The sequence below is a fragment of the Danio rerio genome, chromosome 16, assembly GCF_052040795.2.
Source record: "Danio rerio strain M-AB ecotype USA chromosome 16, GRCz13ab, whole genome shotgun sequence".
Lineage (NCBI taxonomy): Eukaryota > Metazoa > Chordata > Actinopteri > Cypriniformes > Danionidae > Danio > Danio rerio.
The window spans coordinates 3,260,379-3,277,067 of record NC_141036.1 but is presented as its reverse complement, the minus strand read 5'-3'; the positions used below and the strand labels follow the sequence as shown (position 1 = coordinate 3,277,067).

The following is a 16,689-nucleotide window of genomic DNA, read 5'->3' as shown; positions in this document are numbered from 1 at the left end:
AGCAAAACAGCTTTACAGCATCACCACCAAAGCCAACAAATCAGTCATTTATACATCGTTTTAATGTGGTCGTGTCATTGGTCCATGAACATTTCCTGCTTGCTATCAAACTATTTCATAACTGTAACAAGAATGCAATTCAATCATAACTGATTGTTAAAGCAGCTATAATAACATTATTTATCAATATGTGCCTCTTTTTGGATTCTCAGAAGCTGTAGAAATTAAAAATGTAAAACAGGAAGTATGTGGGGACCACTGTTTTCGTTTGCATCCCTCAAAATGGAGCTCTAGTGCTGGTTAAAATGCATCAGGTGTGTGGACCCTTTTCACATTTACTGGTTTCTCAGCAGCAGAAATCGTCATAGTTGGTAAACTCAGAGCGCAGTGAATGGGAGAACACAAGAAATCATTATTTACAATGCTATTTGCTGAAATAATAAAATAAAAACTCCACCATGGTGTTATCAAGACTTTCAGAAGGAAACAAATAGTGTGAGACTGATTACAGTAGCAGAAGAGAGAATAATGTCAGATTTACTGTCCATAGATGCTGAATTGCAAACACCTCACACAAGCGGTCATTAGTTTTTTGTAATTTGATGCAAAGATGATAGAATACATGCATAAATACAAAATAATGCTCATGTTTTTTCATCTATGTATGAAAAACTTCAAAGGAATTAAGATGCTGATGACCTAGAGGCTTCTCTATATGAGAAGAGCTTAATTCAGAATCACAGCTCTATATCTAATTCATACAATCTGATTCTTACCTATACTTTGCCCTCTCATTCCCCAGGGTTTATGCAGGTTTCATCAAGTCAAATTTAAGACTTTTCAAGACCTTTTTAACACTATTATGAATAACATTTTTGACTTAAACAAGGCTAAACGCTAAGGATTGTTTCTTATAGCCCAGTTAAAACAAAAAAAAACATCGAAAATTAATTTTGCAAGGAAGATAATTAAACCATATGTTTATACATATAAATATAAACAGAGTTGGTAAATAGAGTTAATAAATAAGAGTTAATAAATAAACTTTTGGTAAAACGCTTATCGAGATGGAATGTTAATGGTTAGATGGGTGTTGGTCAGATTGGATAGCTTTACATGGACATAGGAAATTTAAGACCTTTTTAAAATTATTTAAGACCTACAACACATGATTTCAGTGAATTTAAGGCTTTCTAAGGCCTTACATTTTGATTATTAAATTTAAGGAATTTTAAGACTTTTTAAGACCCCGCAGAAGCCCTGTTCCCTGTTTAAGCATCAATAGGAGAAAGAACTTTGAGTTGGTTTGGATCAGAAATGGTGGAAAATGGCTGCTGAGAGAGTTAGTTCCTCTTCTTCTTGTGCCAGACTGAGTCTGATTCAGTTTAAGGTTCTTCATAGAATTCACCTAACGAATGTCAAATTAGGTAAGCCATTCCCAGGCGTGGATGTTTGCTGTAATAGCTGCTCTCTGGCTCCTGTTGATCATACCAACATGTTTTTTTCTTGTGCAAATTTTTGGAGTTCTTTCTTTGATGCTTTTTTCTACAATTTTCAACTTTGCTTTATTGGATAACCGTTCAATTAAGAATGCTAATGTTCTAGCCTTTGTGTCAATGATAGCCCGGAGACGGATTTTATTACACTGGAGGTCTTCTAAACCTCCTTTGACTCTCATGGTTAGACGATTTGATGTCTATTTTATATATTTAAATAAAATTACGTTAACATTAAGAGGTTCCACTGAAAAATTGTATAAAAACTGGGATCCTCTAATTAATTGATCAGGAATGCAACACACCTCTGATTTATACGATTAGTTTTTTCAAGAAAGACCTCTGCTATTAATGTGTGTGTGTGTGTGTACATTTATTGTAAAAAAAAAATAAAATAAAAATAAAATAAAAAGGTGTAAATTATTGATATTGTGTGTTTTTTTTTTTGGTAGACTCGACAAAAAATAAATAAATAAATAAAGTAAAAAAAAGATGCTGATGACCGCTAAACAACTAACTATTATTTTGAAAGTAAGTAGCGTCGCCTTCAAACTCACCTCACAGTGGTAACACTCCACATGATAGTCCCTGTCCATGGAGACCACGCGAATGGTTTCATCCGATCCCTACGACAGTAAACAACCAATGAGATGACAACACACATCACTCCCATAACCAAACAAAAGACATTTACAGATTCTCCTGATTCAGATTCTAGAATCAAGGTAGCACAGTGGTTAGCTCTATCGCCTCACAGCAAGAAGGTTGCTGGTTCGAGTCCCAGCTGGGCCAGTTGGCATTTCTGTGGGGAGCATGTTCTCCCCCGTGTTGGTGTGGGTTTCCTCCAGGTGCTCTGGTTTCCCCCACATTTCAAACACATGCACTATAGGAGAATTGAATAAGCTAAATTGGCTGTAGTGTATGAGTGTGTGTGTGAATGTGAGAGTGTGTGGGTGTTACCCAGTACTGGATTGCGGCTGGAAGGGCATCCACTGCGTAAAACATATGCTGGAATGTTGGTGACCCCTGATAAATAAATGGACTAAGCCAAAGGAAAATGAATGAATGACTGAATCAGACCAGAAGTGTCAAGCCAAAAACCTTCCAAAGGCTGCAGCCACTCGTACATTAGGAATAAGGTTGATAACACAGTATACTGTTGTTTTAATGTGGAGATTTGAGCTGTGAACTGTTCTCATGCTCCACTTGGGCCATGATCCGAGAGTTTCTCATAATGCAGTTCAATGTGTTGGCTCTGAACTGAAGCCTCTCATGACGGTGTCAGAGATCTGCATGCCTCTGGGGTCGTGTCTCTAATTATAGAGAGCAGGGGCTTTAACAAATTACTCACGCCTTAACTTAGTAGTGATCAGTCCATCATCAATGCTGAGAGAATTTTCTTCAGTAACAGACCTAAAGGAGGTAACGTAATGTAATGTTCTGGATAGTGCATGAAGCTGTAGTTGTAGAGATCTCAGCATTAATTTATTAATTTTCATACCGCTTAGTTCCTTATTTATCAGTGGTCGCCACAGAGGAATGAACCGCCAACTATTCCGGCATGTGTTTTGCAGAGCGGATGCCCTTCCAGCCACAACCCAGTACTGGGAAACACCTATACACACACAAACTCATACACTTTATCCAATTTAGGAAACCGGAGCACCTGGAGGAAACCCACGCGAACACGGGGAGAACATGCAAACTCCACACAGAAATGCCAATTGGCCCAGCTTGGACTTGAACCTGCGACCTTCTTGCTGTGAGGTGACAGTGCTAACCGCTAAGCCACCGTGCTGCCAGGTCTCAGCATGACATCCAAAAAAAAATGTAATTTAGTTCCTTATTTTAAAGTCTTAAGTTCACCCAAAATTAAAAATTCAGTGGTTCCAAACCTTTATGAGTTTCTTTTTACTCTGCTGAACAAAAAAGATGTTAAGAAACCTGTAACCACACTGCAAAAAATGCTTTTCTTGCTTAAATTTTTTGACTTGTTTCTAGTCTAAATATCTAAAATTTCTTATATCAAGAAGCATTTTCTAGACAAGCAAAACATATTATCTTGTTTTGAGAAATAATATGCCAATATTAAGTGAGTTTTTCCTTAAAACAAGCAAAATAATCTGCCACTGGTGTAAGCAAATTAATCTTGCTTTTTCTTTAGACGTAAGATTATTTAGCTTACCCCATTGGCAGATTTTTAACTTGTTTTAAGGAAAAACTCTATTAATAATAATATTATTGGCATATTATTTCTGATAATTTCTCATATTTCTCAATATGTTTTTCTTGTCTAGAAAATTCTTCTTAATTTAGGAATTTTTAGATGTTTGGACTAGAAACAAGACTAAAAATCAAAGTAAGAAAAGCATTTTTTGCAGTGCACTGATTTCCGTAGAGGGAAAAACAAATACAATGAAAGTCAATGATTACAGGTTTCTGTAAATATTTCTCTAAATATCTTCTTTTGTGTTCAAAATCAAACAGGCCTGTGACAAGTGAAGATTGAGGAAATGACGACAGAACTTGACGAATTACTGGAGCTTGCGCATGATTTACTCATTCCTATTTTTAAAATCATGCAAACTATTTTTTTAGTTCTCCTGTTTTACTAGAGATGATTCATTTTTCCGCCATATTAAGTAAATTGTGAGCAGGATTTATAACTACCCTAGATGTACTAAAGCAGAGCTGCCCAAACTCAGTCCTGGAGGGCTGGTGTCCTGCATATTTTAGTTCATACCCTAATTAAACACACCTGAACCAGCTAATTAGGCTCGTTTTTTTAGGTACAGTATACTAGAAAGCTTCAAGCAGGTGTTGAAGTAAGTTGGAGCTAAACTATGCAGGACACAGACCCTCCATGACCGAGTTTGGACTCCCCTGTACTAGAGCATGTGCATGATTAATATGATTTTATTCTCTTGATAAAAATAAATTGTGTTCAGTTACAGTTTTTCTCGATTGCTTGGATGCAGTTGTCAACTGAAACTCCACATTTTCAAAACAGTTAACACACAGGCCTAAACAGCGGCACTCATGGTCAAAATGACACATTTTGCTTGCAAAAGGCACATATCGTGTCAAAACATTTAACATATGCAACAAAAGCTAGTTTTACCTTCAAACTACACAACTTGCAAACAAGTATAAGAGCTCTTTCAATTAATCATTACACAATGCACAACAAAATACAAAATACAGAACTCAAAATGCACCACCATTGCTTGCCATTGTAGCTTATAGCCAATGGCATTTGTTGTCTCTATTTGGGCTGTCAAATTCGCCTTTTTGCAAAGAATTGGATCAAGAATAAGATGTGCTTTGATTGAATATATATTGAATTCATGACATTTTTCAAACTGTGGCTGAAAACTGAAATACTGTATATAAAAAAAAAGACAAAAGTAATAAAATACTGTAAATATTAGAGAAAACACATGTAAACTAATATACAGTCAAAACTATTGGGAGTATACATGCATAAATACAAAATAATGCTCATGTTTTTTCATCTATGTATGAAAAACTTTAAAGGAATTAAGATGCTGATGACCTAGAGGCTTCTCTATTTGAGAAGAGCTTAATTCAGAATCACAGCTCTATATCTAATTCATACAATCTGAATCTTACCTATACTTTGCCCTCTCATTCCACAGGGTTTATACAGGTTTCATCAAGTCAAATTTAAGACTTTTCAAGACCTTTTTAACACTATTATGAATAAAATTTTTGACTTAAACAAGGCTAAACGCTAAGGATTGTTTCTTATAGCCCAGTTAGGACAAAGCCATATTGACCTCCTCCATCAATGCTGGCACAGAACAACACAGACCTTCCATCGTTTTAATAAGGTTTGCAGAATGATGGCTAATTGAAGATTTGTGTGAAGGAGTGTCAAACCGGTGCTTCAGTGATTTCATACTGATGTTGGTAGTTTTTAATAGTTAGGAATAGATGGATTCTGTTTGGTTACCAAAACTAAAACAATGGAGTTTGGACTGCTTGAATGACATCTGTGTTAACTGTTTGGAAAAATGGTGGGGAAAATGTGTCAACCCAATGAGAAAGGGTTTACACATTTGCAAGACCTGTCCTCTGCTCTGCTGGGATAGTGATAATGAAAATGAAGAGGAACCTAGTTTCTTTAACCAGGTCAAAGCAAACTAGAAAAACTGTAAATCAGTTTAATCATTTGTGATATAATAAATATGTAAATACATAAATTACCTGACAAAAGTCTTGTCACCTATCCTAGTTTTAGGAACTTCATTCATTCTTTCATTCATTGTTTTGTTCTTCTTGCATGTCATGTGGGTCTCTGTAAAGTCGGTCTCAGTGTGAGAAGTTTGTAAAGGGTGAATGGCTTATGTTACATGTGTCTTACCTCAGAGGGAAGGATGGGCTGATTGCAGGCTGCACATTTAGGAGCGAGAACCCTGAAGATGACAAGAGAAAGATGAGAAATCACAAAGAGCAAGAAATAACGAAAGTCCTCCATTAAAGAAAAGATGAAAGGCATCAGGATCACTCTTGACCCGGTGTACAAAAACATGTTTAGTGGTACTTCAGCTACATTTAAAAATGTCAGTGCATTAAGTCAAATATCAAAGTGTTTTCTGCAATTTGATTACGCTCAAGGTTTTCTCAGAGCTAATTAAAACGTTCTTGCAATCAATCTGAACCAACAAGTGAATCAGGATTTTAGTCAAAATATTATGCAGCTCTTTTAGGGTGGGCAAGTTTAAGTTTGTTGTAAATAAGGGTGCATTTATTCTTTTGCACAATGCTGTGAATAAAGTAGAACTGCAAAGAGCAAATGCAGTACAAATGTGAAACATACATATTCAGTGTCTTGTGCTCAGATACCTCACTAAATGCAGTGAGCTCTATCTTTACTCTAGTTTTTTAAATGGCTGTGCAAATAGTATACAGAGCTGTCTTGAGCCTTTTTAGAAAGTCACCAAAATCAGACTATTGCAGTGGAAATAATTGACATCATCATGAAAACATGACAGCGGCAACACAGTGGCGTAGTAGGTAGTGCTGTCGCCTCACAGCAAGAAGATCGCTGGTTCGAGCCTCGGCTGGGTCAGTTGGCATTTCTGTGTGGAGTTTGCATGTTCTCCCTGTGTTCGCGTGGGTTTCCTAATAATAAAGGGACTAAGCCAAAAAGAAAACGAATGAAAGCATGACAGCCATTTGACTATCTTGTTCATAAACAATGGTGTCAGCACTTTTCATCTTGATGACACTGACACTTTCATTGACATCAATACTTGCTTTTGGGGAATGAGCTCTCCATTTTGAGCAAGTGACATGCTTTTGCAGGTTATCAGCTATGTCTTGCAGTTCGTACTAATTGTTTTGAGAAATGCATTACTGTTGTAAATAGTTGTAAATGATGTTGTGAGAAATGCACCAAAGCCACTGAGAAAAACTGTAAGACTTTTAAGACCCCGCAGAAACCCTGCAATTGGTTTAAAAAGGCCTAGATTAAAGAAGGATGGCAAAATGAGAACTTTTCTGTCATAAACTATAGTAAAACAGCTTGTCAAAAGAAATAAAAAATGTAACCCTGTGAACAGATTAAGGCCCCGTTTACACTAATGCGTTTTCGTTTTAAAACGCATAAGTTTTGCAACGGTTACGACATCCGTCCACACTACGAGTGTCGAAAACGGAGCGTTTTGGAAACGCTGCAGAGGCTGTTTTCATTCTGAAACGCTGCTGCTCTGTCTCAGTGTGGATGGGGGAAAACGAAGACATCTGAACACGGAGGCGGGGCTGCTGAGATTCACTACCTGATTGGGGCTTTTGTGTCATTGCATATCCTTCCCTTATTCTCAAGCCCCTATCACATGACTATAACACATGGCTTTAACGCTACCGGAAGACCAAGCCTTCACTGTAAACAACAACACAGACACAGAAATGGGAGCGTTGTTTGCACTATTGTTTGTTTCAGGCGCCATTGTGCAGTTACTCATTTATTACGTTTAGTAACAACTCGACCTCATCGTCTGTCTACAAAAATACCTCTCTTGCTTTCTTTGCCATTGCGTTCATTGTTCAACCGGCGTTTGTTGACTAACAATAACCAAATGCCGAGTGAGACACATGCTTCCTGTTTATACTAGAACGCGCATGCCCAGAGTGCGCGAATGGTCACGTGATATACGTTTTTGGTGGCGTAGTGTGGACGGAGATATGTTCTGAAACGCTAGGTGAAACGCTAGTGTGGAGGCGGATCATTTTTCATCTAAAACACAGTTTTAAAACAAAAACGCACAAGTGTAAACGGGGCCTAAATAGAGGAATGGAGAAAAGAGTGCTCTTTTATTAACAGCTGTCAGTCAGCGCCCGCTCTTTTTTTTCTGGTCATTGCGCCTTTGCTGTGTGCTGTGTAAATGCTGGCAATCGGATACGAGTCACTTTTTTTTAAAAGATGTAAGCGGGTCAGCAAAAAAAAAAAAAAAAAAAAGATCGCATACAGTCACAAAATTAGAATTGACCATCAAGATCTGCAGTGTATATGCAGCCAAAGAGACTGGACTAGACTCAAGATGTGCTGGCTCGTATATTCACTCCAATCCCAGAAGGACAAAGTGGAAAAACACTGTTTGATTTAACCTCCATATGGTCTCCACCTGACTGACTGAGGTTTGGGAGCAACAGTAATCGTGGCTCACTTCACCGCTCACGGCTAAGGATGCATGAGAAGAATCTGCACACACACGCATGCACACACACACACACTCAAGAGCAATAAAACTCACTATAAAATGGCATTACATCAAGCTACTGCTAGGAAAATGCCTGTGGAAGACATTCGGAGAATTCCTCACAGCACACATCTACAATCAGCTGAAGGAAATTTCTATAGCTCACTTTATGCATCTGTTCACTTCTATTATGCATCTATTATGCAAAAATCACTTATATTCTGGGTTTAAACCCAGTTGTGTGGCAGCAGTGTGTGAAAATAACCAGCTTCTAATGGTAAAGTGAATTAATTCTACATGTTATAAACACACACATCATTAAAACAGTCTGCAGAAACACTTTGATTGATACATCATCTATTTATTTACAGTGTGTGTGGACCTGCAGCTCTACACCAGCTCACCTGTGGTAGTCCTTCACGCAGTAGATCTTGTTCTCGGTGTCCACAGTGAAAGGCACTCCGTCCAGACTCTCGTTACAGATGGCGCAGCGGAAGCAGCCTGGGTGGTAAGACTTCCCCAGCGCCTGCAGGATCTGAGGAGGAACAACGCGTTCACATGCTAACACGCAACACACACAGCGCCACACTTTCTGTATCTGATTAGTCTCCTCTTGTGTCAAAGTGGCTCCAGAAGTGTCGCCAGACTATTGGGCGAACCTTTTTTTTCTTTAACTGTATATATATATTTACTTTTTAGCAAAAATTAAGCCTTGTTTTAGCCGAGACGTTGATGTTTGAACATCTACTTAACACAATGAAATGCTTGCTGGGCCAGTGGTAAATGAGGAATTCATTACATCTAATCAATGTAAAGAGCACTACATAATAAGACGAATTTAACCCCAAGCAGCTCTTTTAAACTCCAGTTGACTGTCAGTGGTGTGATATCATGAATAATGCAGTGTGCTTCATCACACTCACCATGTCCATGATTAAATGTCCACACACACTGCATTTGTCAGCAGACTGCTGGAAGCCAGAGTACTGTAAAATACAAGAAGAAAGCTTTCAGATGACTCTCATTCATTTCATCACTAAACCACACAACATTTACAGCTCAGACACAATCATCAACTAAAGAACATTCAATAAACAAAAACTCAGAGTCAGGAATGTGTTTCATCTCCACTTCTACTGGCACTAAACACATGCTCAAAGTCATGTGAATTTTATTTGTGGGTAATCTAATATGCATCTAAATTACTGAATTAAGTCAATAATGTTAGAACCATGTCAGGACACAAAACATATCTGATCTTTGGCAGGTCTTAAAAATGGAAAAATAAAACCTCAAATTAACAACATAAAGCATTAACAAAAATAGGTCAGGCACTGCTAATCAAACACCCAATCTGATCAATGTGTTGGTCTGAAACCTTCAGGTGTTTGTTAACACAACGCCTATCCCACAGCTAAAGCTGAACCGAAACACTTGGTTTGCTTCAATCTAAGTTTCGCAGACAGTATCATTGGTATTTGTTTCTTTTTAAATGTGTTTACTTTAATTTCCCTTCTTATTTAAAGCTGTTTTTGTTTCATTTACATCATCATATTCGCTTCGTCATGTGCAACAGAATTATTTTTTGGTTCCCAGAATTTCTACAGAAAGTGGCTGCAGGTCCTTTCGATACAAAGCTCCTTTCGACTGGAACAATCTCCCTTCCTTTTTTAGATCAATTAAATCACTTCGTCTTTTTAGGGCTAATTTATTTTCTCTTCTGGAAAGAACTTGCGAATGTTATTAAATTTGGCTCAAAATTAAATTAAATGTTTATTATTTATTTGCATATCAAATTGTTTGTACTTTTGGTTAGATGTTGTTGCTTATTTAGGCTTCGGATTATGGGAAGTGTTTCAGGTGGAGTGTGCTGCTTGTTTGATTGTTTGTCTTGTCAAGTGTATGTACTTTATGATGTGTTTGATTTGTGAACTTTTAGGGACCCCCTCGAAAATGAGATGATTCATCTCAAGGGGCTATCCCATTCAATAAATTCAATTCAATAAATTCAATTCAACCAACATTTACGCAACAACATTATTTTAATATAAGCACATGGTCTAAAGCAAAGTTTCTCAACTGGTGGGTCGCGACCCAGTGGGTCGCAGAGAGTGAGATCAAAAAAACAACAAAAGTTTAATATTTAACTAATTTTGCTTATATCAGACTTTTATTTTGAAATGCGCGTGCTGAAGCATGCTAATGGGACTTTTAATTTGCCAGTAACCTGGGTTAAGCGGTTTTGGCGAACTGCAATGCAAAAACCGGCGCGTTTAAGGTCAGTTTTCTTTAAAAATCAGCGATCTCCACTGGCTGAGTGATATCCGATATAAAGTTGGCCTTAGATTGTACAAGAAGCACTGCATTAAATTACATTTCAGCGCGCCATGTCTTTATAATATGAGCATTTATTTTACCCCAGTATATTTAATGGAGCTTCTGCGCTAGCCCACAAATTCTGACGGGCGCGTGCGAGTAAGGCTTAAAACCTCAGTGTGTCATATGCAGTGAGGTGCTTTCAAGAGAGAAATGAAACCTAAATTAAAACAACATTTAGAAACCAAACATCCCAGTGGCAAGGAAAAACCTGTGGACTATTTTCTAAAACGACTCTAATAGCTGAGGGCATCACAAAAGTGCCGAACATCTTCATGTTCAAATAAAGTACAAGTACATCTTACTGTGCTCACCGTGTAGCAAAGGCCAAGAAAGCCCACACAAAAGCAGAACAGCAAATAACTGCTGATTATTATAAAATGGTTATGATTGTTTTAATAATTTTACTTCAGTTTGCTGGTTTCTGTTCAGTTCAAGCAGATCAGTGTTAATGTTTTATAAACAGGTCAGTTTAGTTAATGGTAACTTAACTTTTCCTTACCCTAACCACTGTTTACAGTATTTGACAGGGTTCAACGCTAAGGATTTTTTCTACTGGCCCGATTGGGCCAGCGGTTCAGATTTTTACTTGCCCGGCCAATATTTTCACTGGCCCCACCAAAAAAAAAAGTTAATAGCTATTTCTTAGCCACATGTTTTTAATATTGTGTCAAAAATGTGTTTAAATCTAGAATTTAATATTTTTAAAATGTTAAAAAATGTATGAGCATATCGTCGCATTGTACCCACGTAAATGTTTGCTTCCAAGACATTCTTTTAGCCTCATAAATTCATTTTGCTGTACTGGTTTTTACCAGGTTACAAAAAAACGACATGCTCACAACATCCAATCAGATAGAAGGAACCGGAAAGCAATATGGTGTATATAACATCACTGAGAAGGTAGCACTTAAAGGCTTAAAAGAACAAACCGTTTCTCGATTCTAAGACTGTATTCATATGCAATTGACAAATAGTTGCAGACAAATTGAACTTTTGTGACAAGGCACTACGAATCGGGCCAGTAACAATTCTGTCTACTGTCCAGAGCGCCTCGCACGCTGGCCCCAGGCCACCGGGCAGTCCTTATTGTTGAGCCCTGTTTGACATTTTTACTCTGTAATATTCTATAATTTGATACATTTTGTTAAATGACAGCAATAAAATATTGTTTATTTGTAAGTCTTAGTGATTTTCTCATAATTTATCTGTCACTAGTTGTGTATGTTAACAATTAAATACAAGCGAGTTGCAGTCACACCATGCCTGATTTGCTATTTACATGCTGGGCTTTGTAAGTGAAAAAACTCAACACTTCACTCGAGACGAACTACAAATAATTCTTCATAGCTCCAAATGGGGTGGTGGGCTAATTCTGATGCCTGCATGACAATCCATTACACACATGACTGCATATCTAAGATGCACACTGCTAGATCCCGCTGGTCTACTTTTAAACGTTTGCCAAGTTGAGCTCATGATCAGGTTCATGTTTTGAAACCTGAATCCTCATAATGTTTTACAGACATACTTCAGATAAGATGACACACTCTTCTGACATCACTATGACAAACGGCTCAAAGACATTTCTCAGATATGAAAAAGCCATAAACAGATGAGGGGAGCACAGCATACCAGGAAGTCCTCTTCACAAAACACTTTCCCACAGACAAAGTAAAAGGCTTTCCCTCTGAGCTTTCGACCTGCACAGAGAAAACACAGAGATTTTACCATCATATCAGCAACATTACAGGACACTGAAAAGTGATCCAAATACAGTTAAACCTATTATTTTAATGGTAAAAGCTTTCTTTTTTAAATGCCTAAATTAAGTGCGTTCAACCCTAGGGGTGTGCAGAATGTTTGTAACGGCAGAAAATTTTGTCCTTCATTATTTTTATGCATTTATTTTGGGTAAACTTCATGTCAAAACTTATTATACTTTATTCAAATATTTTTAAGAAAAAAGCTATTTTTATTAATACTATTATTTAACAACTTGTATATTGGTTTATATATGTATTTCTACACATTCTGTTTTATGCTGATTGTCTACAGCAATTCTGTGTTCGACAATTCTGTGCACTTTTCTGTGTTCAAAAAATACAAAATAAAAGAAAAATTTGATGGAAAAATGAAAAAAGCAATTCACTGAGAGAGAGAGAGAGAGAGAGAGAAAAAAGAAAAATCAAATCACTTTACAAATGGTAATTTGCAACCTATGCATCCTCACTCATCTCACTGTTTCACGTTTGGTCACAATAGCCCTGCCCTTTCCCATTAGGCGCCAAGTGATAGCACATTTGTATTTTTTTTTCGCTTACTATAGTCATCAACATGGACACCTGGTTAAAAACTGGCACTTTAAAGGGTCACGAAAACACCAAAACACATATTTTGAGCTGTTGACAGTCGTATGTGTGTCCCACACTGCTAAAAACACTATTAGGACACCTATATTTCACTAAAAAGTGAATATTGGTGTGTTTTTGCGTTATTTCGAGCAAATTCGTACTTCCAATTTGAAACAAATTTTTGAAGCTGCGTCTTGGCCATGAGATCTTAGCGTGTATCCCAGTGTGTAGTAGACTGGACATCTGTACCTGGAAGTACCTTATTACATCTCTGAATGTGCTGCATTCATGAGTTAGATTTGGTTCAAACCAATCAGCACACTATTTTGCAACTTTATTAATATGCATGATAGCTTTGACCTGTTACAGTGTTTAGACAGCAGAGAGACGCTATGTTGTTTTGCCAAGTGGGAGAACAAAAATTGTTTGGGGATACGGGTCATCAGTGTTGCGTTTATAATGTGCTGCAGTGAAGGCTTTGTTTTTAATTTCCCTCTATGAGAGCGCAGCTGGACTCACATGTGGACTACAGCGCATGAAACGCTAATATTCTTTAGTTTTGTCTTTTTCTTTTTTCCTATATTTTCTTCCTTTCTTTCATTCTTTCTTTAACTCTTTAGATTTTTCTTCCTTTCTTTGTTTTTTTTCTTTTTCTTTCTTTTTTCCTGTCTTTAGTTCGTCTTTCTCTTTTTTCCTGTATTTTCTTCCTTTCTTTAGTTTCATCTTCCTTCCTTCCATCCTTCCTTCCTTCCTTTCTGTCTTTAGTTTTGTCTTGCTTTCTGTATTTTTCATTCTTTTTCTTTTCTTTCTTTCTTTTTCTCCTATATTTTCTTTCTTTCTTTAGTTTTATCTTCCTTTCTTTCTTTAATTTTTTCTTTTTCTTTCTTTCTGTCTTTAGTTTTGTCTTTCTAGATTTTTTTCTTTTTCTTTTCTTAGTTTCTTTCTTTCTTTCTTTCTTTTTTTCTCCTATATTTTCTTCCTTTCTTTAGTTTCTTTCTTTCTTTCTTTCTTTTATTTCTCCTATATTTTCTTCCTTTCTTTAGTTTCTTTCTTTCTTTTTCTTTCTTTCTATATTTTCTTCCTTTTGTTTTTTCTTACTTTGATTCTTTCTTTCTTTAGTTTTGGTTTTCTCTCTTTTTTCTTTCTTTTTCCTTCTTCCTTTTTTTCTTAATTTCTTTCTTCCTTCCTTTTTTTCTCTGATCCTTCCTTCCTTACCTCAGCTTTGGAACTACTTGAGGGTGATCAAACTTTTATTTTTGACTAAACTATCCTTTAAATCACCAGCAAAAACCCAATTATATAAGTAATGCTGTTATATAATACCTAGGAATGTTATAACTGAATCTCATACCTTTACAATGATAAAAATAAATCAGTGACTAAACTCTGAGCACATGCGGGAATGGTTTTATTGAATCCAGAAACACAGTAAATAAACGCATTGAAAATGCATCAGCACTCAGACACATGTGGAGATCAGAAACTCGCTGCACTTTTCCAGCTTCCTGTCCCAATCTGAACAGTTTTAGGCTTTTTACCTCAGCAGACAGACAGACAAACCCTCCCCATTCAGACAGACCCCCGTCCCACAGGAAAGGGGAACATTCCACACATTTTCAGCAGAGGAGGGGGGTTCAGGCTGATGTTGTTAACCCTTATGAATTAAACTCAATGCGAGCCTTCATGATACTGCCATCTAAACAGTGGCACACAGTCAACCCAAACAAAACGCTCTCTGAGATCACAGAGTCTACACCAGCATTTACTTTAATGCTGAAACTATTACAGAGATTTCAAACACAGTCATAGCGGCATGCTTTAGATACCAAAGTATCTTAGACACGTACACTACCATTCAAAAGTCTGGCCTCAGTTAAGGCCCGTTTACACCAAGCATGATAATATATAGGAACATACATTAGCATGCACACAGACACATGGCAATGATCTGTTTATTGTTAGATTCTGCTTTTAATTGTGCATTATTAACTTCCATCTATTTAACAACACTATTTCTCATGGTGTATAGCTAATTTTTTCCAGGATAGTCATTATCTTTAAATAATATTTCACAAGAGCGCTTAACATCATCAGTGTGCTTCTCCACAGTGTCGTCTGTATCTTTTAAAGGGCACCTATGGTGAAAAATCTACTTTTCAAGCTGTTTGGACGGACATGTGTAGTGTGTAGACCGTCATATTGGGGTGATATAAGATCTATATTATTATAATTATCATGCTGGGCGTACAGGCTTTAAGACTTTTATGTTTGTTGTGCTTACAATGGTTGGATTTGCATGATTAAAAACTGAAATCGCTTGAATCAACACACGTTTGATTACTATTATCCTGTCATGAAACTGGTTAAATATGATATCACAGTGCATCACAATGCATCGACGATGCTTTCCATCCAAAATTTTCAGTTTTACTTCATTTATAAAATTGAGTCGTTAAAGGGGAACTATTATGCATCTTTTTACAAGATTTAAACTATGTCCCTAGTGTGTGTGTGTGTGTGTGTGTGTGTGTGTGTGTGTGTGTGTGTGAAGTTTCAGCTTAAAATAACACACTTATAATGTTTATAACTCTCTGAAACAGACCTCTTTTAGACTTTGATCCTAATTGAGGTGTTTTGTTGACTGTCGCTTTAAATTCAAATGAGATTGTGCTCTTTTCAGAAGAGGGCGGAGCTACAAATGCCTGTGTGTCAGCATAGCGTCGGATTCAAAAACAAGACTAATCTCCTATGCTAATGAGGGAGAGATGGTCACTAGTGGGCGGGGCTTTCCCCCTCTGATGACACTACTAAAGGAAGGAATGTCAATCAAAGTGTTTCTGCAGACTGTTTATATCAAGTGTGATTATAAAGAAGAAAATTAATACATTTTCACCATTAGAAGCTGCTTATATTCACACACTCATGACACACAACTGTATTTAAACCCTTTATAAAATAGATTTTTGCATAATAGACCCCCTTTAAATGCAAGCAGCCAATAAACACACGCCATTAATTATATACTTTAAAACACAAAACACAAATAGTCCTTTCCATGTGCTCAACACATATAAACTATTATTTTAATGAATTTATAAAGAATAATATTAGGCGTTAATTCTCAAGAAACATATATTACTATTATGAGTGTGATCAATACAGTTCAATTATCAAACAGTTCTCTTGACATCGATCCTTTATTGAATGTTTTCAGGATTATTTGATTAATTGAACTTTCAAAAGAGCAGCATTTATTTGAAATGCATTTGTCTTCTGTTATAAAAGGTTTACTTACTGTCATGAATCAGTTTTATGCTTTAAAAAAAACCTGAATGGTACTGAAAATAATAACAATTACAACTAGCCAAAGAGCATTGTCAATTTGCAAATGGTAGTATGTGAAAAAACTGCAAAGCTCACAAAACAGATGTTAATCCCAGGGAATGCTGGGAGATGAGGACACACAGGACTGAGTTTATCTTTCTCCAGGGAGATGAGAGTAAAAATACAAATATTTTCACATGCAATATATCTATATTAATATCATTCATTCATTTTCTTGTCGGCTTAGTCCCTTTATTAATATGGGGTCGCCACAGCGGAATGAACCGCCAACTTATCCAGCAAGTTTTTACACAGCGGATGCCCTTCCAGCCACAACATACACACACGCTATGGACAATTTAGCCTACCCAATTCACCTGTACTGCATGTCTTTGGACTGTGGGGGAAACCGGA

At 36.8% G+C, this 16,689-nt stretch overlaps 1 protein-coding gene and 1 long non-coding RNA gene across 6 annotated transcripts in view; one reads left to right on the top strand and one right to left on the bottom strand.

Annotated features, from left to right (window-relative positions):
• The window catches only part of limd1a (LIM domains containing 1a), a 179,417-nt gene that overhangs the window by 145,650 nt on the left and 17,078 nt on the right, over window positions 1-16,689 (bottom strand). The window contains exons 3-7 of one of the 4 annotated variants that reach the window (NM_001440999.1): window positions 12,233-12,300; window positions 9,145-9,207; window positions 8,626-8,756; window positions 5,884-5,935; window positions 2,054-2,122 (exon numbers count right to left, since the gene is read on the bottom strand). In NM_001440999.1, the coding sequence (NP_001427928.1) occupies window positions 2,054-2,122; window positions 5,884-5,935; window positions 8,626-8,756; window positions 9,145-9,207; window positions 12,233-12,300 (383 nt within the window). Of the gene's footprint in view, window positions 1-5; window positions 2,123-5,883; window positions 8,255-8,535; window positions 8,757-9,074; window positions 9,208-12,232; window positions 12,301-16,689 lie in introns of those variants that run through there. The other 3 variants (XM_087286003.1, XR_015510560.1, XM_087286004.1) reach the window with 3 other exon arrangements.
• LOC141378138 (uncharacterized) lies at window positions 2,818-6,330 on the top strand. Of its 2 annotated transcripts, none has more exons than XR_015510815.1 (3): window positions 2,818-2,918; window positions 3,150-3,263; window positions 3,984-6,330. It is a non-coding gene; the product is annotated as an uncharacterized LOC141378138 (long non-coding RNA). The 2 variants fall into 2 exon arrangements; XR_015510816.1 differs by having other exon boundaries at window positions 2,842-2,918; window positions 3,150-3,299; window positions 3,984-5,752.